A 23,281-nucleotide genomic window follows, 5' to 3' on the forward strand; every position below is an offset into this window, starting at 1 on the left:
TTTTAATTTCAAGCCTAGCCATACAAATCATTATCACATTATATTTCCATATATGATACAAGAGCCCCAACCTACCTTCTTGCTCTGGGCCCCTCCAGAAACTTAGGGGACCTGATGGATGTTAGTGAAGTAGAAGGAGAGGGCTGGGCAGAAGTGATCAATTTAAAACAGAGTCATACTTTAAAGACAGACGCATTGTGTACAGCAGAAATTTTTAAATGAATGGAAAATGACATCTGAAAGTGTTATCACTGCATTGTCCAGGAGAGGTTAACATATATGGAACACATATAAAACAGCATAGGGCAGTTCAGTCCACTCCCTTGATTTTTCCTCTTAAAATCCGCAAAGGCAGAATCAGCATCTGCCTCTGAGGACCCAGAGTAAATGGATACAAAAAGGAGGTAAATTGTGGGGAAAGGGGGTTAAGGGTTGAAATGGTTCATAGTAGACAACAAAGGCAAATTTTGAAATGTATTACATTTTCATTTGGACATATATGAGATAAATATTGAATCCTAAATGTGTGCAAAACTATATGCCAGCCCCGGGAATATTGAGATCAGTGAAATGGCTTTCAAATCAGAGCAGAAGTTTCTCTTAATTACTCTTAAGTTCAGTACTTGCTTCTTTGCTGGGCTGCCTTGGAGCTGATTCTACCATTTGCTGATTATTCCTATCTGTAACCCCATGCGTTGAGGGTGTCCTGTGACAAGGAAACAAGTCTAAAGATAAAAAGAGTAGGGAGTTTAAACAGAGGTTCCAGGACCTGTACTAAGCACCTGTGTAACTACCTAATAAACAATACTCTGAATAGAGATTATGTTTATGGTCTTATGTCACATACAGTTTTAAATATATTACATGTATTACCCTTTCAAGGTGGTAAAAATCCTATAAGCGCTATTGTTACCTTTATTTTGCAAATGGGGAAAGTGAGGCACAGGGAGATTAAATAATTTACCCAAGGTTATTTGACTAATTAATTACAGAGCCCAGATTCAAAGCCAGGCTATCTCACTATCCAGTTAAAGAGATCATACTGTTTTCCTAAATCAAGTCTAAACAGTGAACATGTTTAGAGCATATCAAATAGGAACCCAGGAGCCTGATATACACGATAGTTTAGTCTGTTAAAATATCACATGCACTGATATCACAGAATTTTAGGATTCACAGGAACTTGTGAAATGATCACATCTTAACTTAGACATTAATTGGGGTTTCCTGGTTTCCCAGGACTATATTAAACAGCCCCTGTGTGGATCCAGAGCGCCCTTCTCTTTATTACCTGTGCAGGACACTTACTACACTTAACTGCAACTGTCATTGGCATATTTTTACTCCACTAGTCTTCAGAAGTCTTGCAAACAGAGTCGCAATTTTTTTTAATTTTTTAATTAAAATTTTTTAATGGTTTACCCCATGCATTTATCAAGCATAATAGGTGCTCAATCAAATATTTTAACAATCAGAACTGAATCAAGTCATATATACATTCATGATTTTCCATTGTTATATTAATCACATAAAACAGATTAACTTCCTTCTTTTTAATTATGTCAGTATCTCTGTAACAGAGAAATTGCCCACCTTTTAGGGTAAGAACATTATAATCTATAGGAAGAACAAGACCTTCCTTTGAACTTAAGTCACCAATGCCCTTCTATTAAGCTGCATTTTAAGGTAGGGCCTCACACCCGGGGATGGAGGCCTTGCTCCTTCTGATGAAGAGCAAGACCTAAATGTAGCACACAGATCTGAGCTGTCTCAAAAAAAAAAACAAAAAACAACAGAAAAAACCTACCGGCAACTTGGGGACAAATGTCTTTGATGGGTTTATGAGCACCAAGTCTTCCAAGTAACCATTTTTACTTTTACTTCACCACTGGTATTTCCCCCATAAATTCCCTGATTACTTGCCCAGAAGGTGAAAGAAAAGAGATGGGGGGATATGTGAGGTGGGCCGGATGCCTCCTGTAGACGTTCTCGTTTAATTTTCCCAGGCTGGCATTAGTCGTCTTACCTCCATTCTACAGATCAAACAAGTTAGTGAGGTATTTAGTTCATTGGCACCCAGATAGTGGAGGGTCCAACATGAAAACCCATATATATTTGAGTCCCAAGTATTTTAATCATGGTGTGCTTTCTCTTCCTGAAACATGACTTCTCTATTTTGAACCACTTTCTTATACTCTGATTAATAAACCAATTTTTATTGAACCATTTTTTATACTCTCTGATTGATATTGAACCATTTTTATATTCTCTAATTAATAAGTGAATTTTTATACTCTCTAATTAATTAATTAAAGCTCCACAACCTAACTTCACAATTATATAATCCACCTTTATCGACATCTTTGTGACTTGGATCTATGCCTATGAAAGTGTCTCACTTCCTGTCATCACGGAACAAAATAGTTTTCCTGCTTTCTGATAATTCTGCATTAAACTTATCTCAAAAATTTTAAAGCATGTTTAAAGATTTCTTCTTCCTTTTTTAAGGTATATGAATGCTGAGACAATAAAGAATTATTCTGAAAGCAAAAAAATTCTTGTCTTTACAAGAAAAGTATTGCTCAATTGGGTGTATAATACGAAAAAGGAAAAAGGAATCCCATCAAGGTCAGTGCTTTTAAACCTTACTAGACATGTTATTATATTCATTTGCCATTTCCTTTTAATTTATTTTTTTAAATTTATATCCTGGATACTTTGTAAAATATTTTGAGGTAGTTTACAACTAAGTTGTTTATATATATATATATACAAAAGTTACCTAAAGAAAAAAGATACAGTGTAATAACTTTTATTATAGATGTAAATGTCATACAAGATTAAACATTAAACATTTTATAGTGTACCATTCAGTGTTATTTAGGACATCTGCAAAATTGGACAACCATTTCCTCTATCAAGTTTCATAGCATTTCAATTGCCCCAAATATGAACCCAGTACCCATTAAGCAGACACTCCCCATTCACTCTTCTCCCCAACGGCTGGAGAGCACTAGTCTGCTTTCTGTCTCTATGAATTTACCTATTCAACTGTTTCATATAGATATACAACGTAACACCTTTGGTTTCTGTATTCTTTCACTCAGCATAAGGTTTCTTCCATATTGTAGCATCAGTAGCATAAGGTTCATCTACTTCATAGCAATAACAATACTTTATTTCTTCTGATGGCTGAATAATAACAGTCCATTGTATGCACGTGCTGTTTTTTCTTTATCCATTCTTTGGTTGATGGATAGTTGAGTTATTTTCACCCTTTGACTATTGTAAACAGTACTCCTCTGAATATTTATTGTAAACAGTGCTCCTATGCTCCTATGTACAGTTATTTTTTTGAATTCTTGCTTTCCATCTTTTGGGTATGCACCTAGGAGGAAAATTGGTGGATCATATGAAAATAAAAATTATTGAATTAATTTATTGAGGAAACACCAAATTGTTTTCCACAGTTGCTAGATAACTGTGAAATCAGGAAATGTGAGTCCATCTACCTTACTTTTCCTTTTCAAGATTGGTATAGCTATTCATATAGCTATACCAATTGGTATAGCTATTGGTATAGCTATAGGAAACTATTCATAGAAGAACTGTACAGAAAAGAGCTTCATGACCAAGATAATAACGATGGTATGATCACTCACCTAGAGCCAGACATCCTGGAATGTGAAGTCAAGTGGGCCTTAGAAAGCATCACTACGAACAAAGCTAGTGGAGGTGATGGAATTCCAGTTGAGCTATTTCAAATCCTGAAAGATGATGCTGTGAAAGTGCTGCACTCAATATGCCAGCAAATTTGGAAAACTCAGCAGTGGCCACAGGACTGGAAAAGGTCAGTTTTCATTCCAATCCCAAAGAAAGGCAATGCCAAAGAATGCTCAAACTACTGCACAATTGCACTCATCTCACACGCTAGTAAAGTAATGCTCAACATTCTCCAAGCCAGGCTTCAGCAATACATGAACCGTGAACTTCCAGATGTTCAAGCTGGTTTAGAAAAGGCAGAGGAACCAGAAATCAAATTGCCAACATCTGCTGGATCATGGAAAAAGCAAGAGAGTTCCAGAAAAACATATATTTCTGCTTTATTGACTATGCCAAAGCCTTTGACTGTGTGGATCACAATAAACTGTGGAAAATTCTGAAAGAGATGGGAATACCAGACCACCTGATCTGCCTCTTGAGAAACCTGTATGCAGGTCAGGAAGCAACAGTTAGAGCTGGACATGGAACAACAGACTGGTTCCAAATAGGAAAAGGAGTATGTCAAGGTTGTATATTGTCACCCTGCTTATTTAACTTATATGCAGAGTACATCATGAGAAACGCTGGGCTGGAGAAGCATAAGCTGGAATCAAGACTGTCGGGGAAATATCAATAACCTCAGATATGCAGATGACATCACCCTTATGGCAGAAAGTGAAGAGGAACTAAAAAGCCACTTGATGAAGGTGAAAGAGGAGAGTGAAAAAGTTGGCTTAAAGCTCAACATTCAGAAAACAAAGATCATGGCATCTGGTCCCATCACTTCATGGGAAATAGATGGAGAAACAGTGGAAACAGTGTCAGACTTTATTTTTGGGGGCTCCAAAATCACTGCAGATGGTGACTGCAGCCATGAAATTAAAAGATGCTTACTCCTTGGAAGGAAAGTTATGACCAACCTAGATAGCATATTCAAAAGCAGAGACATTACTTTGCCAAAAAAGGTCTGTCTAGTCAAGGCTATGGTTTTTCCTGTGGTCATGTATGGATGTGAGAGTTGGACTGTGAAGAAAGCTGAGCGCCGAAGAATCGATGCTTTTGAACTGTGGTGTTGGAGAAGACTCTTGAGAGTCCCTTGGACTGCAAGGAGATCCAACCAATTCATTCTAAAGGAGATTTCTTTGGAAGGAATGATGCTAAAGCTGAACTCCAGTACTTTGGCCACCTCATGTGAAGAGCTGACTCATTGGAAAAGACTCTGATGCTGGGAGGGATTGTGGGCAGGAAGAGAAGGGGACAACAAAGGATGAGATGGCTGGATGGCATCACCGACTCAATGGACGTGAGTCTGAGTGAACTCCAGGAGATGGTGATGGACAGGGAGGCCTGGTGTGCTGCAATTCATGGGGTCGCAAAGAGTTGGACATGACTGAGTGACTGAACTGAACTGAACTGATAGCTATTCAGGATTCCTTGCAATTACATATGAACTTTAGGATTAGCTTGCCTTTCATTTGGATTTTCATAAGGATTGCATCTAACTTGTAAATTGTCATGTTAAAATATTAAACTTTCTGATTTATGAAATAGAATGGCTTTTCATTTATTTAGATCTTAATTCCTGTTAGAAATATCTTATAGTTTTCAGTGTACATGTCTTTAGTAAAATTTAATCTTAGGTATTTTTATGCTATTTTAAATAAAATTTTGTTTCTAATTTCTTTTTTGTACTGTCCATTTCTCGTGTATAGAAATACAAATCATTTCTGTATGTTGATCTTGTATCTTGAAGCTTTGCTGAATTCATTTAATACTTTTAGTTGCTTTTTGTGAATTCTCTAGCATTTTCTGTATTTAAGATCCTGTCATTGAGAAATAATTTTACTTCTTCCTTTCCAATTGGGATGTCTTTTCTTTACTTAGATTCAAGAGAGGTTTTCCTCTTTTCAATAGAAGTATCAATAAATACACAATGGTTCTTTTAAAGCCTTCAATAGTGACTTAAGCTGCAACTATCTGAGTAATTATTTCTGTTGATGTGACAAAGAAATGGAGATCCGAAAAACTAGGATTTATAGTCAATCTACCTTTTAGGCTGTCTCTTAAGTATCATTCATCTCACAGTAGGTAGTAGAGATTCTGGAGTCAGGTGGGTTAATTTAGAATCCTAGTCTTTATTAAATCATTTATTAGCTGAAGGAGCTTTACAGGTCTGTTTTTTCACTTGAAAAATGGGTGAAGTAATATTAATATCTATGTCATATTCTGAAAGCTAACTGATATAGTTAAAGCATTTGACAAAGTAACTGTCACATAGTAGATACTAGTATATGCTAGTTGAGTTCTCCTACCTTACAGGATTGTTGTAAAGATTACATAAATTGTGTGTGTAGAAGCACATAGTCCAGAGAATAACAATAGCTAAGCACTTAAATATTAGCATTTACTGGTAAGCGCTAAATAGTGTTCGATTAAAAATTGAATTCTTTAGCCAATGGATGAAGTCACTATCAAAGATGAACAAGCACACTAGAAAAGAAATAATCATGAAAGTGTATCAGCAGAAATAACAGCAGCAGATTTATATCCCTAAGACTTCAGTTATTAAAATTATCCAATATGGACTATAAGTATTACTGAAATGTTGAAATTAGCAAGTGATGGAATCACAAACATGAGCAAAGTCAATCACCAAAAGAAAATGAATAGAAAAACGGAAAATACATATAGTTCTTAAAATTAAAAATTCAGCTTAAGTTTTCAGAATTAAAAGGTAATACGCTTGTGTGCTTAGTCACTCAGTTGTGTCCCATGTACTCTTTGTGATCCCATGTAGTCCACCAGGCTCCTCTCTGCATTGAATTTTCCAGGCAAGAATACTGCAGCAGGTTGCGATTTCCTGCTCCAAGGGATCTTTCTGACCCAGGGATGGAACCTACATTTCCTGCATTGGCAGGCAGATTCCTTAGCACTGAGCCACCTGATATATCTAATTGGATGGGATGCAGGTAGAGCTGTACAATGACAATAAATGCAGGGCCTCTGTATCAGTGCCGGGCCTCTGACAGGAGAAGATCAGGACTATGAGATCTGAAGTGGTGACACTTGGGTGGGCAAACCTGAAAATCTTGAACTTCCGCATTCTCGTGAATACCCTGGCTTGACAGAAGTAGCCACCTCTCTTCTGCTGGAGAACAATAACAATAACCTTTTATCACCTTTAAGTGCTGCAAAGACATCATGAGATAAAGCTTAGTTCTTAGTTTCTACCACCTTTCATTGCTTCCATGGTAATTACCCAGGTCGAGTCTCAACATAGCTGGAGGGGAAAATATAGTGGCTACTTCAGGAAGAGTAAATATCAACTGAAAGAATTACAGGACTTGACTGATACCAGTAAATACTAATAGAACATATAAGGGAATGGATCTTGAAGATACTGAACCAGAGAGCTGCAACATAAGGCCAGATTGGGAAGAAATTTATTGGCACAGAGTTCTTAGCCATAATTCAGTTTTCAACATTCTGCTGAGGACATTTGGAGCTGGTGCAATTATATTCCTGAGATGGTTCTTGTTTGGAAGAAGAATCTTGATTCTTGGAAAGAAGGTTATGACAAACCAGACAGCATATTAAAAAGCAAAGACAGGACTTCCCTGGTGGTCCAGTGGTTAAGAATTCCACCTGCCAATGCAGGGGACACGGGTTCAGTCCCTGGAGTAGGAAGACTCCACGTGCTGCAGGACAACTAAGCCTATGAGCCACAACTACTGAGCCTGCGAGCCCTAGATAGAGCCCATGTTCTGCCACAAGAGAAGACACTGCAAGGAGAAGCCCAAGCACAGCAACAAAGAGTAGCCACCGCTCACCACAATTAGAGAGAGCCTGCATGCAGCAACAAAGACCCAGAGCAGCCAAAAGAAAATAAATAAAATTTTTTAAAAAAAGCAAAGACATCTCTTTGCTGACAAAGGTCTGTATTGTCAAAGCTACGGTTTTTCCAGTAATCACGTACAGATGTAAGAGTTGAATCATAAAGAAGGCTGAATGCCAAAGAATTGATGCATTCAAATAGTGGTGCTGGAGAAGACTCGAGAGTCCCTTAGAGAGCAAGGAGAACAAACTCATCAATCCTAAGGGAAATCAATCCTGAATATTAATTGGAAGGACTGATGCTGAGGCTGAAGCTCCAATACTTTGGCCACCTGATACAAAGAGCCGATGCATTGGAAAAGACCCTGATGCTCGGAAAGATTGAAGGCAAAAGAAGAAGAGGGTGGTAGAGGAGGAATGGCATCACTGATTCAATGGACATGAACTTGGGTGAACTCTGGGAGATGGTAAGGGAAAGAGAGGTCTGGCTTGCTGCAGTCCATGGGGTCTCAAAGAGTCTGACATGACTTAGCGACTGAACAACAACATACCTGATAAGGGGTTAGCATCCAAAATATATAAGGAATTCATACACTGAATAGCAAAAAACAAGCAATCCAATTAAAAATGGTCAGAGGAACTGAATAGACATTTTACCAAAGAGGACATACAAAAGGCCAATACAAACATGAAAAGGTGCTTAGGGAAGTACAAATCAAAATCACAATGAAATATCATCTCATACCTGTTAGAATGCCTATCATCAAAAACAAACAAACAAACAAAAAAAACCAAGAAGTAGTAAGTATTGGCAAGAACATGAAAAAGAGGGAACAATATTACACTGTTGGTAGCAATGTAAACTGGTACAGCCACTTTGGGAAACAGTATGCTGTGCTAAGTCACGTCAGTTGTGTCTGACTCTGTGTGACCCCATAGACGGCAGCCCACCAGGCTCCCCCGTCCCTGGGATTCTCCAGGCAAGAACACTGGAGTGGGTTGCCATTTCCTCCTCCAGTGCATGAAAGTGAAAAATGAAAGTGAAGTCGCTCAGTCGTGTCCGACTCTTAGCGACCCCATGGACTCTTCTGTCCATGGGATTTTCCAGGCAAGAGTACTGGAGTGGGGTGCAGAGGTTCCTCAAATAATTAAAAATGAAACTACCATATGATCTAGCAGTCCCACTTCTGGGTATATATCCAAAAGAAATAAAAACAACATATCAGAAAGAAATCTGCAATCATATTTTATAGTAACATTATTCACAATAGTTAAGATATAAAAATAAACTAAGTATCCATCAATGGATGAATGGATAAAGAAAATACAGTGGAGAAAGAAGGAATTTTTGTCATTTGTGACAATATGGTTGGATTGTGACAGTTCTATGCTAAATGTAAGTCAGACCAAAAAAGACAAATACTGCATGGTATGACTTATATGTTGACTCTAAAAATAAGTAAAATGAAATGAAATAATAGATTTTTAAAAGTCAACTAATAGAAACAGGCATACACACTGAGGAAACCAGAATTGAAAGAGACACGTGTACCCCAATGTTCATCACAGCACTGTTTATAATAGCCAGGACATGGAAGCAACCTAGATGCCCATCAGCAGATGAATGGATAAAAAAGCAGTGGTACATATACACAATGGAGTATTACTCAGCCATTAAAAAGAATACATTTGAATCAGTTCTAATGAGGTGGATGAAACTGGAGCCAATTATACAGAGTGAACTAAGCCAGAAAGAAAAACATCAATACAGTATACTAACGCATATATATATGGAATTTAGAAAGATGGTAATGATAACCCTGTATGTGAGACAGCAAAACAGACACAGATGTATAGAACAGTCTTTTGGACTCTGTGGGAGAGGGAGAGGGTGGGATGATTTGGGAGAATGACATTGAAACATGTATAATATCATATATGAAACGAGTCACTAGTCCAGGTTCGATGCACGATACAGGATGCTTGGGGCTGGTGCACTGGGACGACCCAGAGGGATGGTATGGGGAGGGAGGAGGGAGGAGGGCTCAGGATGGGGAACACACGTATACCTGTGGCAGATTCATTTTGATATATGGCAAAACCGATACAATATTGTAAAGTTAAAAAATAAAATAAAAAATTAAACCAGTAAAAAAAAAAAAAGAAAGAAACAGAGAGTAGAAAAAGAGGCTACCAGAGCTGAGAGTTTAGGGAAATTGAGCTTAGTAAAAGGTTACAAACTTTCAGCTATAAGGTGAATAAAGTCTGAAGATGTAATGTAAGACATGGTGACTATAAAAGAAAAGAATTTAGTCATACCTCAAAATAGTCACACATCATGTGAGGCGATGCATGTATCAATTAACTAGATGGGAGGAATCCTTTCACAAAGTATATATATATATATATTAAGCCACTAGGATAGACAGTTTCAATATCTACAATTTTACATGTCAGTTATACCTCAATATGACTGAGTTTTTTTAAAAGAAAAGAAAAACAATCTGAAGAGACAGCTGAGAGGGAAGTGTTATCTTGAAGTTAACAAGGCTTACATTCTATGGGTCTCCCTCTCTCTGGCACTGCCTGAGACCTTGGAGGATTTTGCAATTTGATGACAGGATCATATATGCATTTATGATTTATCTCATTTTTATTAAATAGGGATCCAAATCATAAATATTGTAAAAATTTCAGGTCCTGCATAACATGGGTCTAACTTTAAGAATAATGAAGTAATCAGCACTCACCTGCTCTTTAGTCAATAATTGATTAATCATTTTGTTTTAGTTTTAGCAATAATAATGCATTATTATACTACTTGAATAATTTTAAAATAAAATTAAAATTGCATAAAGTAAATCCTTTCACCCATAATTCTACTCTCTAGCACACTCAGTATAAAAATAATTTTTCAAAGCACATATGTTAATTTAAAGTTTTTGATAAAATGTGGGCCTATCCTGTTTGACTCCCACACATATTAGGATTTGTGCCAGATTATATGCCTTGACAAGGAAAAATGCTCATGATCCATTGCTAAGAGAAAAATAAGCAGGTTATAGAACAATATATATGATATAGTTCTTTTTGTATTCATAGATAATGATTATATAAACAAAAATATTGGAACAATATTAAAACTGATAATAGTAGCCATCTCTGAGAAGTGTATTGATTAGAAGGTGGGAGAGATTTTTTTAAATTAATATCCCCAGTTTGAATTATCTCTGTTATATGATCTGAAGTATTTCTACTAAAAGTATAAGCAAAAATGAGACCGTGAGGAAAGAAAGAAAGAAAGAGGGGAAACTAGCCTGAAGACATTTACAGAGGAGGAAATTAAAGGACCAGTATCTGAAGTAGAATGCCAGCAAGTGTTTGGTAGTGACTACTACTTCTCAGAATTAAGCAGGGCTTTGTGGCTATTGATGATTAGATCAGGACTGAGTATATAATGAAATTAATTCAGTGTAATTATTTTATCAGATAAAACTATCTCTTTTTTTAAACTTTTTTTTTGCAGACATTGCTTTCTTCGTGCATGCCATAAAATAGTATTTACTGATGAATTTGAGTACATCGGATACCTTGTCATACTAATGAATATGTTTCCTATTATAATTTCTTGTATATCTGTGTTAAACGATATCTATGAGACAGAATTAGCATATGCTAACTACTCTTTTCTTGCATTTTATATCATGGAGGCACTACTTAAGGTAAAGCTAAATGTGCTTTTGTGTGTGTGTGGTACGTCTAACAGGGAGGTTGCATAACTTCATTTTTCACCCTAGGTGCCCAGACAGTTTTCTAAAGGATTGTATAAAATTCTTCCTCACTCCTCAAACAAATTTTTTTTAAAGGTGATTTTTACGGTGACAATAATAAATATTCATATTTTAAGTACTGATTTTGTATTTGTAAATGCTCAAATAATGTGTGTCAAAGAAGTGCAGAGTGAGTTACAAGGGTATTGGCAATGTTCTTCAGCTTGGCAAAGTGGTGAGCACCTGGATTTTTTAAAATTTATTTTTATACTAGATAAATAAACAGATGGATAAGTAGACTGATAGAGATTCATTTATACTTAAAAAACATTTCATAGTTTGATTTTTTTAGTTTAGTGTAAAGATAGCTGTTAAATGATGGAAATATATGTCCACAAACTGACAACAGTGTTGTGTTATATGGGGCTTCCCTAGGGCCTCAGCCGTAAAGAATCCACCTGCCAATGAGGGAGACATGGGCTCAATCCCTGTGTTGGGAAGATTCCCTGGGGAGGAAAACAGCAACCAACTTCAGTATTCTTCTGCCTGGGAAATCCCATGGACAGAGGAGCCTCGCAGTCCACTCCATGGGGTCGCAAAGAATCAGACACAACTTAGCAATTAAACAACAACAAATTGTGTCATATGAATCAAATTGTATATAAAATATTTTTATCCAGATGATTTAAATAGAGGAATTAAGTTTGATATTTGGACAAAATGGATGAATCTCAAATCATTACTGGAAAATTAAAATACTAGAGCTATGATTACTGGGGGGAGTGAAATGGATTCATATTCAATCATTGTATGTAATAAATTCCAACTAGTTGGAATAACCATAGGAGATGTCACAAAGTTAAGAAAAAATAAAGCAATTCGAGTTAGCATTAGTACTAGGGTGAGGGTGAGAGTAAAGTGTTCCCTAAAATCATTTAATATGTACTGTAGTGGAAAGAACAATGAGCCCAGTTGCAGACCTGACTCTGACTTTGGCTTTCTCCAACAAAATGTTAGCTGTTCACCAAGTCACTAAGCTTTTTTCAGCTTCAGTTTCTTCTTCTGTAAAATATCAAGGTTGGCTTAAATCTTCATAGCTGAGAGGACACTCCCAACTGTTCAATCCTGTGTTTGCCTGTCCTTTCTGTTTAACTCAAGATTCATCTTCACTGCCCAGTTTACGAACTTGCCGTCACTTATTTTCTTTGCCCTTTTTTCTATTTAGTTCAGTTCTCCCCCCTTTGTAGTATGCCTTTTAAAATATTCATTATATCAATAACAACAATAATAAATGATCACTGAGGTGCCGGGTATTACTGCAATTATAACATTTCAAATCCTTGTTTATACTTTAATATAGATATTATGCCTTGCATTTTACAGATGAGGGACCTGAGTCTCTGAGAAGTTTTGTAACTTGTTTAAGGTCACACAGCTAATGAATAGAAGAGTTGGGATCCAATCCCTCAAAGTTTGTGTTCTTTCTTATATATAATTCTGCCTTAAACTTTCCTTCTCGTATTTTCAAACTTTCCCCCAATACTCCTCAACCTATCAGAGTAATGAATCTTTTAAAACTTTCTCAGAGGAAGGATAACTACTCTTCTGCATCAGAGTGCCAGAGGCTTTAACAACTTATTTGACAGATCTCTCTTCCTTTGAAGCTTGTGCTATCATTTTATACCAAGCTCTTCCTCTCCTAGGGCTGTATTCTATCTCTTTCTCTCTCTCTCTCTCTCTCTCTCTCTCTCTCTCTTTCTGTGTGTGTGTGTGTGCGTGTGTGTGTTAGCAGCTCAGTCATGTCCAACTCTTTGCAACCCCATGGACTGTAGCCCACAGGTTCCTCTGTCTATGGAATTCTCCCAGCAAGAATACTGGAGTAGGTTGCCATTCCCTTCTCCAGGGGGTCTTCTCAATCCCGGGATCAAACCATCCTTTTCTGTGCCTCCTGCACTGCGGGCAAATTCTTTACCATCTGAGCCCCCAGAGAAGCCCGAGTGGCTGTATTCTTTGACCTCCAAATAACTCCTTCGTGTTTCTGAATACTTGGTATCTAGATAAAGTCTTAATATTTATAACAGTTCTTCCAAGCTCCTAAGAGAAAGAACTCACCTATACTCTGTTGCAACAAGAAGGAAATGAGACTTACAGTAGCTAAATTGTGTCTTGCACAGAACCTGGATCTGATCTTCTGCTCCCTAGATTCAGACATTGACTTTCCTCAGCCTGGCCAAATGAGAGCACACTCAAGAGAAATGACCCTATACCATTAAACCCTCTACCACTTGTCTGTTTACAAACAAGTATGACAATTTCTTTGGCCACCTGATGCAAAGAAGGGTCATTGGAAAAGACCCTAATGCTGGGAAAGATTGAAGGCAGCAGGAGAAGGGGATGACAGAAGATGAGATGGTTGGATGGCATCACTGATGTGATGGACATGAGTTTGAGTAGACTCTGGGAGTTGGTGTTGGACAGGGAAGCCTGGCGTGCTGAGGTCCATGGGTTCACAGAGTCGGACACAACTGAGTGACTGAACTGAACTAATGACAATTTCTTAATTTACAATGAAGCTTTTGCTCTCCCTGGCATAAATATGTCTATCTCCTTCACTTTCTCTGAATTATAGTGAGTAGGAGGATTGGGTTGCTAAAAAGACAGATTAATCAAAATTATAAATCAGTATATTAAGTATTATGATTAAGAAATATACAGGGTGCTATTGGAAAACATGGGAATTCCTTATACAGAATAGTAGGGTCAGAGAAACAAGTCCATTAAGGAAAGGAGATGCTTGAATTGAACTTTGAATAATGAATAGGAGTAAAAGTAGAGACTGAACATGTAAGTATGGAGCAGAATAGACAACAAGAACAAAGGAAAACTTAGAAGTGCCAATGTAACACACACAGGGAACCCGACTCCCAATGACAGGAGCTTAGAGATGGATTGGTCAGGATGAAGACTGGAGAGATGTTAAATTTGTGTGGAGGATATGGAAAATAAAACAAGAGACACGGACATGAATTATAAGATAGGGTCTCATGGGCCAGGCTATGTCAGTCACTTCTCTGGCATCAACTACCATTCATGGTCTGATGACTCCCAAACTTATGTCTCCTGCTTGGACTTTGTTCAAAGCCTCAGATCATATAAACAACTGATGACTGGGTCTCTACAACAAAACAACATCTCAAATAATTTATTCAAAATAAGTTTATCATCTCTAAACCTACTCTTCCTTCAAAGTTCCACTGGAAATCTAATTTCGCAGGCTGGAATCCACAATCATTTTTGACTGTTCCCACTCTTAGTTACAGTTGTTCTTCAGTCACTAAGTCCTGTCTGACTCTTTGCGACCCCATGGACTGCAGTACACCAGGCTTACCTATCCTTCACTATTTCCTGGAGTTTGCTCAAATTGATGTATATTGAGTTGGTGATGCTATGCAACTGTCTCATCCTCTGTCACCCACTTCTCCTGCCCTCAGTCTTTCCCAGCATCAAAGTCTTTTCCAATGAGTTGACTCTGCATCTGGAGAAGGCAATGGCACCCCACTCCAGTACTCTTGCCTGGAAAATCCCATGGACAGAGGAGCCTGGTAGGCTGTAGACCATGGGGTCGAGAAGAGTTGGACACGACTGAGCGACTTCACTTTCACTTTTCCCTTTCATGCATTGGAGAAGGAAATGGCAACCCACTCCAGTGTTCTTGCCTGGAGAATCCCAGGGACGGGGGAGCCTGGTGGGCTGCCGTCTCTGGGGTCGCACAGAGTTGGACACGACTGAAGTGACTTAGCAGCAGCAGCAGCAGCAGACTCTGTATCAGGTGGCCAAGGTATTGGTGTTTCAGCTTCAGCATCAGTTCTTCCAGTGAATACTCAGAGTTGATTTCCTTAAGGATTAACTGGTTTGATCTCCCTGATATCCAAGGGACTCTCTAGAGTCTTCTCCAGCACAATTTGAACATATCACTTCTTCAGCCCTCAGCCTTCTTATGGTTCAACTCTCACATCTGTACATGACTACTGGAAATACCATAGCTTTGACTATGTGGACCTTTGTTGGCAAAGTAATGTCTCTGCTTTTTAATATGCTGTCTAGGTTTGTTATAGCTTTTCTTCCAAGGAGCAACATCTTTTAATTTCATGGTTGCCGTCAGCATCCACAGTGACTTGGACTTCTTTGGAGCCCAAGAAGATAATATCTAACACTGTTTCTACTTTTTGCCCATCTATTTGCCATGAAATGATGGGACCAGATGCTGTGATCTTTGTTTTTTGAATGTTGAGTTTTAAGCCTGCTCTTTCACTTTCCTCTTTCACCCTCATCAAGAGGCTCTTTAGTTCCTCTTCACTTTCTGCTATTAGAGTGGGTATCATCTGTATATCTGAGGTTGTTTATGTTTCTCCCAGCAATCTTGATTCCAGCTTGTGATTCATCCAGCCTGGCATTTTGCATGATGTACTCTGCATATAAGTTAAATAAACAGGGTGACAATATAGAGCCTTGATGTATTCCTTTCCCAATTTTGAACCAGTCCATTATTCCATGCCTGATTCTAACTGTTGCTTCTTGACCTGCTTATTTATATAGTAAGATTTCAATAAAATATTTTTAAATAAATAAAGAATGAATGAATTAGTAGGTATTTTGAATATTTTCTGTCTGGAATAGATGCTTCAATGTTTTAACCATTCAATTTCAAGTTGATGTGATCACTTGCTAGTATTTCAGACAAGTAGAGTCTTAAGGTAGATCAGAGAAAAACTTAACTATTCATGTTTAAGTTATTATGGAAAATAATGTTGTGAAAGCAAAAACAAATAAGGTAGTACAATTTCTTTTTAAATCAACAGATAGCAGCAATGAGGAAGGAATATTTTTTCCATGCCTGGAATCTATTTGAGCTAACAATTACGTTAGTTGGCATCATAGATGTAATGCTGATTGAGACAAATTCCATTAATTATTATATTTTTGATTTGGTCCAAATAGTCATCATTATGAAAATTGTTAGATTTCTTCGCATCCTACGCATTTTGAAGGTAAAAAACTATTAAATCAAACAGTTTCAATTTTCTTCTAACTACTTCATGAAATATGGATGAAAATCAGCTTACTAGTTTTGTGGTTTCCACTTTCTGTTGGGCTGATGTTTATATTTAGATTCTTTTGACAAGTTAAGTCTCATAACAGATTATATTATGAATATCTAAATTATATTAGAAATTCATTTAGCACACGAAAGTAAAGAAATACTCGTCACAGCCTTTCCTTTTAGTAGAAAGCACATGGAAACCCCAAAGTAACATTTATTCTTATGAATACCTGAAATAAATGATAGGAATTAGCAAAGCAAACCATGTATGTTTGTAGTGACAATGCAAGTAGTATATATTCATACAAATTAAGGAACTGAAAAATACACACTTTGTGTTCTATAAACTTACAGTATTATGAAATCACAGCATCTAAAATGACCTTTAATTGTCTAATGTGTCTTTCTATAGCAATATAACAAGTAATTGTTTTCTGTATGAGTGTGGAGCACTGTGGAGCAAAGACAGGAAAATGTAGGGATTGGCCAGTTCTGCTGAAGTTAGGAGACAGACAGTACAGTGGTGACAGATAAGCTGGAGACTTAAACCCGCAGCAAAGAAACAATGAGAAGTTAATTGTGGGGTCAAATAAGGACCATAGTTGTGGTGAGCTCTAACTTAATTAACTATGAAGCATCTAGTGAAAAGTTTAGTGGGAGGTTTAATCGGTAAAAGTGGCAATACTTCATAGACAGTCATTTTGTGACCTAAGCATAGAAGATCAACCACGTTGTTTTCCAAGAATAAAACCACTTAAAATATCATGCAATTCTCTACAATGGAAATAAGTGAAAAACAAAGTCTTAACTTCACATAGGCAACTAATATTATTAGTTATGGGGAAGTAGCTCTAGCCACGAAGTTACAGAGATTCTGTGAATAAAATAACTAAGAATCTTGACAAGTTGCTATAGTTACCAGAGAGAATGTCATTTCTTATTACTACCTATTTTAAACTAGCCAACATAAAATCAACCATAATTTGTACAAGTTTTATTAAATATAGTCTTGTTTTTTCAGCTTGTAACACCAAGGTTGCTGCAAATATTAGATAAAAGGATGAGTCATCAGCTGTCCTTTAGATATGCTATACTAAAAGGATATGTCCAAGGCGAAGCAGATATAATGACTATAATTGATAAGATTGCAAGTTCTAAACAGGTTAAACAGGTGAGGAAAACTTTAAATACTAAGAAAATGGTTTATTTCCCTCACTCCTCAGTTGCCCTCACCCATCATGTCTTCTTTCTATATATGTAGAGATGATCTCTGACTCCTGGTTTACTGAGAAATTTTTGCAAAAACAGAAACCAATCTACATTTATATTACTCAGGTGACTCCTTACTGAAGTATTATGACACATTAGCAAGTTACGAGGCTCCTCTAGGTCCATCTATGTTTCTGCAGATAAGAGTATTTTCTTCTTATTATGGCTGAATAATATTCCATTGTGTATATGTGCCACATCATCTTTATCCATTTATCTGTCAATGGACATTTAGGTTGCTTCCATGTCTTGACTATTATAAACAGCATTATTCATACCAGCCAAAAAGTTGAGACAACCCACATGTCTATCAGCTGTTGAACTGATAAATAAAATGTGATGTAATTGTGCAATGGAATACTAATATTATTAAGCAATAAAAAGAATGAAGTATTGATACTATAGCATGAATGAACTTTGAAAGCATGCTAACTGAAAGAAGATAGTCACAAAGCACTTATAGTATGATTCAATATATAAGAAACGTCCAGAACAGGCAAATCTGTACAGACAGAAAATAGACTACTGGTTGCCTATGGCTGGGGGTTGGGGGGGTGGGTGTGGATGAGGAGGAACTGTAATGGTTATGAAATTTCTTTTTGGAGGATGAAGATGTTTTAAAATTGATTGTGAGGATGATTGCACAATACCATGAATGTATTAAAAACCATTTAATTGTATACTTCGAATGAGTTAAAAAAAAAAAAAAAGGACAAGTTATGAGCCTCTTGGAACACACATTTTGGTCCTTTTGGAGCTATCATGAAACCCATGTGCACAAATCAGCTTCTCTCAATGCAAGTTCCAGGATCTATCAGGCTAAGATGCATTAAATAGGAAATACTGCAGGATGATAAGTGATGGCAGGATTGAGCAGACAGACCCTCCTCATAATTTCCAAAGCTCCTTCTGTTTCTCTATATGCTTGATTTTCCCACAGTAAATAGTAAAAATGAAGGATGGGGATCTGACAAGTAGAAAAAAGTACCACTAACTTATTTAGAGGGAAACCATATCTAATTCCCTCATTTTACAGATTGTCAGGGAATGTTTAACAGGAGGATTCCTACGTGCTGTTTCTCACAGGTCCTTTGTTTCTTTTTAAGCAGAACAGCACGCTGCTCCCAGGAACTGGGGTCATTGTGTGAGACAGGCTTGAATCTCCTTTAGTAAACATTCTCTATACGACAAAACTGCTTAGTCTCGATCCCCTTTCTTGAGATATGGATTGTCTCCTGACCTTGTGACCATCATCATCCCTTGTTCCCTTGGTAACAGTTACTGTACATTTGGTTTTCTGATCTTTATCATTGATGAAAGAAATTTCTTGTACTACAGCCTATATATACTCACAGAAAAATCATTAAAGCACCTTTGCTCCATCAGAGCTTGGGTCCCCATGTCTGTCTGTCTTTCTTTCTTTCTCTCTCTCTCTCTCTCTCTCTCTCTCTTTCTCTTTGGCTGATTCCTTGGAGTGCAGAGACCCATCTTGCTCACTCTCCTGCCCGGGCTTCTAAGACTCTCTCAAGAAGGCGCCCTGTGCCTTCACCCTGCCTCGAGAGGGTGCCCAGTGCCTTCATGAGAGATGCAAGTCCTGTGTTAAGGACTTTATTGGTTTTCTGCGTAAGCCAGGGAGTGTCAGCCTCTTTCTCTCTTTCATTTTCTTTTTTTTTAATATAAATTTATTTATTTTAATTGGAGGTTAATTACTTTACAATATTGTATTGGTTTTGCCATCCGTCAACATGAATCTGCTACAGGTATACACATGTTCCCCATCTCAAACCCCCCTCCCTCCACCCTCTGGGTCGTCCCAGTGCACCAGCCCCAAGCATCCTGTATCATGCACTAAACTTGGACTGGCGATTCATTTCATATATGATATTATACATGTTTCAATGCCATTCTCCCAAATCATCCCACCCTCTCCCTCTCCCACAGTCCAAATGACTGTTCTATACATCTGTGTCTGTTTTGCTGTCTCACATACAGGGTTATCATTACCATCTTTCTAAATTCCATATATATGCGTTAGTATACTGTATTGGTGTTTTTCTTTCTGGCTTACTTCACTCTGTATAATTGGCTCCAGTTTCATCCACCTCATTAGAACTGATTCAAATGTATTCTTTTTAATGGCTGAGTAATACTCCATTGTGTATATGTACCACAGCTTTCTTATCCATTCATCTGCTGATGGACATCTAGGTTGCTTCCATGTCCTGGCTATTATAAACAGTGCTGCGATGAACATTGGGGTACACGTGTCTCTTTCAATTCTGGTTTCCTCAGTGTCTATGCCCAGCAGTGGGATTGCTGGGTCATAACACAGTTCTATTTCCAGTTTTTTAAGGAATCTCCACACTGTTCTCCATAATGGCTGTACGAGTTTGCATTCCTACCAACAGTGTAAGAGAGTTCCCTTTTCTCCACATCCTCTCCAGCATTTATTGCTTGTAGACTTTTGGATCACAGCCGTTCTGACTGGCATGAAATGGTACCTCATTGTGGTTTTGATTTGCATTTCTCTGATAATGAGTGATGTTGAGTATCTTTTCATGTGTTTGTTAGCCATCTGTATGTCTTCTTTGGAGAAATGTGTATTTAGTTCTTTGGCCCATTTTTTGATTGGGTCGTTTATTTTTCTGGAATTGAGCTTCAGGAGTTGCTTGTATATTTTTGAGATTAGTTGTTTGTCAGTTGCTTCCTTGGCTATTATTTTCTCCCATTCTGAAGGCTGTCTTTTCACCTTGCCTATAGTTTCCTTTGTTGTGCAGAAGCTTTTAACTTTAATTAGGTCCTATTTGTTTATTTTTGCTTTTATTTCCAATATTCTGGGAGGTGGGTCATAGAGGATCCTGCTGTGATTTATGTCGGAGAGTGTTTTGCCTATGTTCTCCTCTAGGAGAAGGCAATGGCACCCCACTCCAGTACTTTTGCCTGGAAAATCCCATGGATGGAGGAGCCTGGTAGGCTGCAGTCCATGGGGTCACTAGAGTCAGACACGACTGAGCAACTTCCCTTTCACTTTTCACTTTGATGCATTGGAGAAGGAAATAGCAACCCACTCCAGTGTTCTTGCCTGGAGAATCCCAGCGACGGGGGAGCCTGGTGGGCTGCTGTCTATGGGGTCGCACAGAGTCGGACACGACTGAAGTGACTTAGCAGCAGCAGCAGCAGCAGGAGTTTTATAGTTTCTGGTCTTACATTTAGATCTTTAATCCATTTTGAGTTTATTTTTGTGTATGGTGTTAGAAAGTGTTCTAGTTTCATTCTTTTACAAGTGGTTGACCAGTTTTCCCAGCACCACTTGTTAAAGAGATTGTCTTTATTCCATTGTATATTCTTGCCTCCTTTGTCAAAGATAAGGTGTCCATAAGTGCGTGGGTTTATCTCTGGGCTTTCTATTTTGTTCCATTGATCTCTATTTCTGTCTTTGTGCCAGTACCATACTGTCTTGATGACTGTGGCTTTGTAGTAGAGTCTGAAGTCAGGCAGGTTGATTCCAGTTCCATTCTTCTTTCTCAAGATTGCTTTGGCTATTCGAGGTTTTTTGTATTTCCATACAAATTGTGAAATTATTTGTTCTAGCTCTGTGAAAAATCCATTGGTAGCTTGATAGGATCATCACCTCCGGACTGCCAGGTCCCAGTCCATTAAAGGACCCCAACAACAGATGAGAAAAATGAAGCCAAGAAATGAAGCCAATTTAATGGTTATGTCCAAAGTCACATACATAGCTAGTAAACAGCAAACAGAATGCTAGGGCCTAAGTTCTATATCTTATTTTTCATTTTCTCAATTGAGTCAGATTAACACTGTGCCCCTAAGTTTATCATCGAGTGAAATTAGACAGTCATCTTTCAAGATAATTTAGAACATTTTAATGCTATATGTCATGTGCCCAAAGTTATGTAGTTGAGAACATTGAACACTCAATATGTAGTTGAACACAAATCACTGTATCTTTTCTCTATTCACCACCTGTAACTTTAAAACAACTTTGCTGAATTTTGTTACCTTTTATACTCACTCATACTGAGGATACACAGTAGGAAATACAAAAGAACTTGAATATTTAAGATATTGGCCAGTTTCAGTCTTCATTTCTGCTCTCACATATTTTGGTTAAAACTTCTATCTCATTTAAGGTTGAAAACCACATGTATTTCCTAAATTCAGAGATTCTCAAAAATTGAATGGGAAATACCTCACATGCCTGTATTTTCAGAATCAATAGTATCCTAAAGTAAGTTACTTTAAGAAAAAACGTATGACTTACCTTTGGGCTTCTCAAAGTCAGCCTAGGTAATGCCACTTCTCATCCTCTCCACCACTCTTGCTGGAGTAAAATAAAATTCATTGCACAAAATTCTCAGGTGGCACTAGTGATAGAGAACCCGCCTGTTAATGCAGGAGACACAAGAGACATGGGTTCAATTCCAGAGTCAGGATGATCCCCTGGAGGAGGACACGGCAACCCACTCCAGTATTCTTGCCTGAAGAATCCCATGGACAGAGAAGCCTGGCGGGTTACAGTCCATAGCATCGCAAAGAGTTGGACATGACTGAAGTGACTTGGCACACATGCACAAAATTCAATTCTAATTCCAGAAAAGTTTCCATCATATTTTTCTTGACAGTTATTAATTTAGGTAAAAAATTAATCAATTGCAAATGTAAAGGCTTTTTATAACAGTTTGTTTTCCAATAGGAATAACATTTCTTTTGTTCCGTAGATGTTATTAAGGAGGGTAACGAAGAACACAGGACATGCTATGAAAGAACTAGGTAGGTACCTCTCACCTTAAAGATCTAGCATGACCATTTGTTTATCATCATTCCTTTAGAGAGGAAATGGTTTTGATAACTAAACTGATCTTTGAGGAGATCTACTTATTATCAATAATAAAGTGAACAACTCCAACAATCAACATGATCATATCTTTGACTGAATGAGAATAGTGTAATATTACCCCTCCACATTTGTTTTTTCTGCCTTATGTGACAATGAAGACCTTTTCGTTTCTGTTTAAAGAAAACACATTAGCATGCCATGATTGTGCATGTCTTTATCACACTATAAATTCTATTTTCTTCCAAACGTACTGTCTTGAGCAACACAAGGAAAGAAGTTATTTTTTTTTCTCCTGTTGCCACAGAGTTGCCATCTGAGGATTTAGGCTTTAAAATGAGTTGAAATCAGAACAGAATCTCATGGAATTGCTGGTTTGGCTGCTAGAAGGCTCAGTGCTCAAACGTGACAACAGCCTGTTCTCGGAATTGTGCCAGGTCATGGTCCTAGTGCAAGACAAATCCTGGGAGTGAGACAGACATCTCTACGGCATAGTGTTTATTATGTTCAGAAAAGGGAGTTTGGTACCAGATGGTGGACAGTAAAAGAACGCAGCAAATCTGCAATGAGCCCAATCATGAGAGATCTTTCACAGCAGATAGTTGTCAAGCCAGACAAGAGGTCATGACCAAGAAAAACTCCTAAGTGGATGAAACTCTCATGGGCACCCAGGAATCCACATCATATTAG

The 23,281-nt window shown here is 37.6% G+C and overlaps 1 protein-coding gene across 7 annotated transcripts in view; it reads left to right on the forward strand.

Annotated features, from left to right (window-relative positions):
* Positions 1-23,281, forward strand: part of SLC9C1 (solute carrier family 9 member C1) — a 143,343-nt gene that overhangs the window by 87,549 nt on the left and 32,513 nt on the right. For all 7 annotated transcript variants that reach the window (XM_086406789.1, XM_086406771.1, XM_086406763.1 and 4 more), the window contains 4 exons: positions 2,509-2,628; positions 11,123-11,318; positions 17,489-17,638; positions 22,476-22,527. In XM_086406789.1, the coding sequence (XP_086262915.1) occupies positions 2,509-2,628; positions 11,123-11,318; positions 17,489-17,638; positions 22,476-22,527 (518 nt within the window). The remainder of the gene's footprint in view (positions 1-2,508; positions 2,629-11,122; positions 11,319-17,488; positions 17,639-22,475; positions 22,528-23,281) is intronic.

This window comes from Bos grunniens, chromosome 1 (genome assembly GCF_055505025.1).
Source record: "Bos grunniens cultivar Pamir isolate PY7600 chromosome 1, Bosgru_T2T1.0, whole genome shotgun sequence".
In the NCBI taxonomy this organism is placed as follows: domain Eukaryota; kingdom Metazoa; phylum Chordata; class Mammalia; order Artiodactyla; family Bovidae; genus Bos; species Bos grunniens.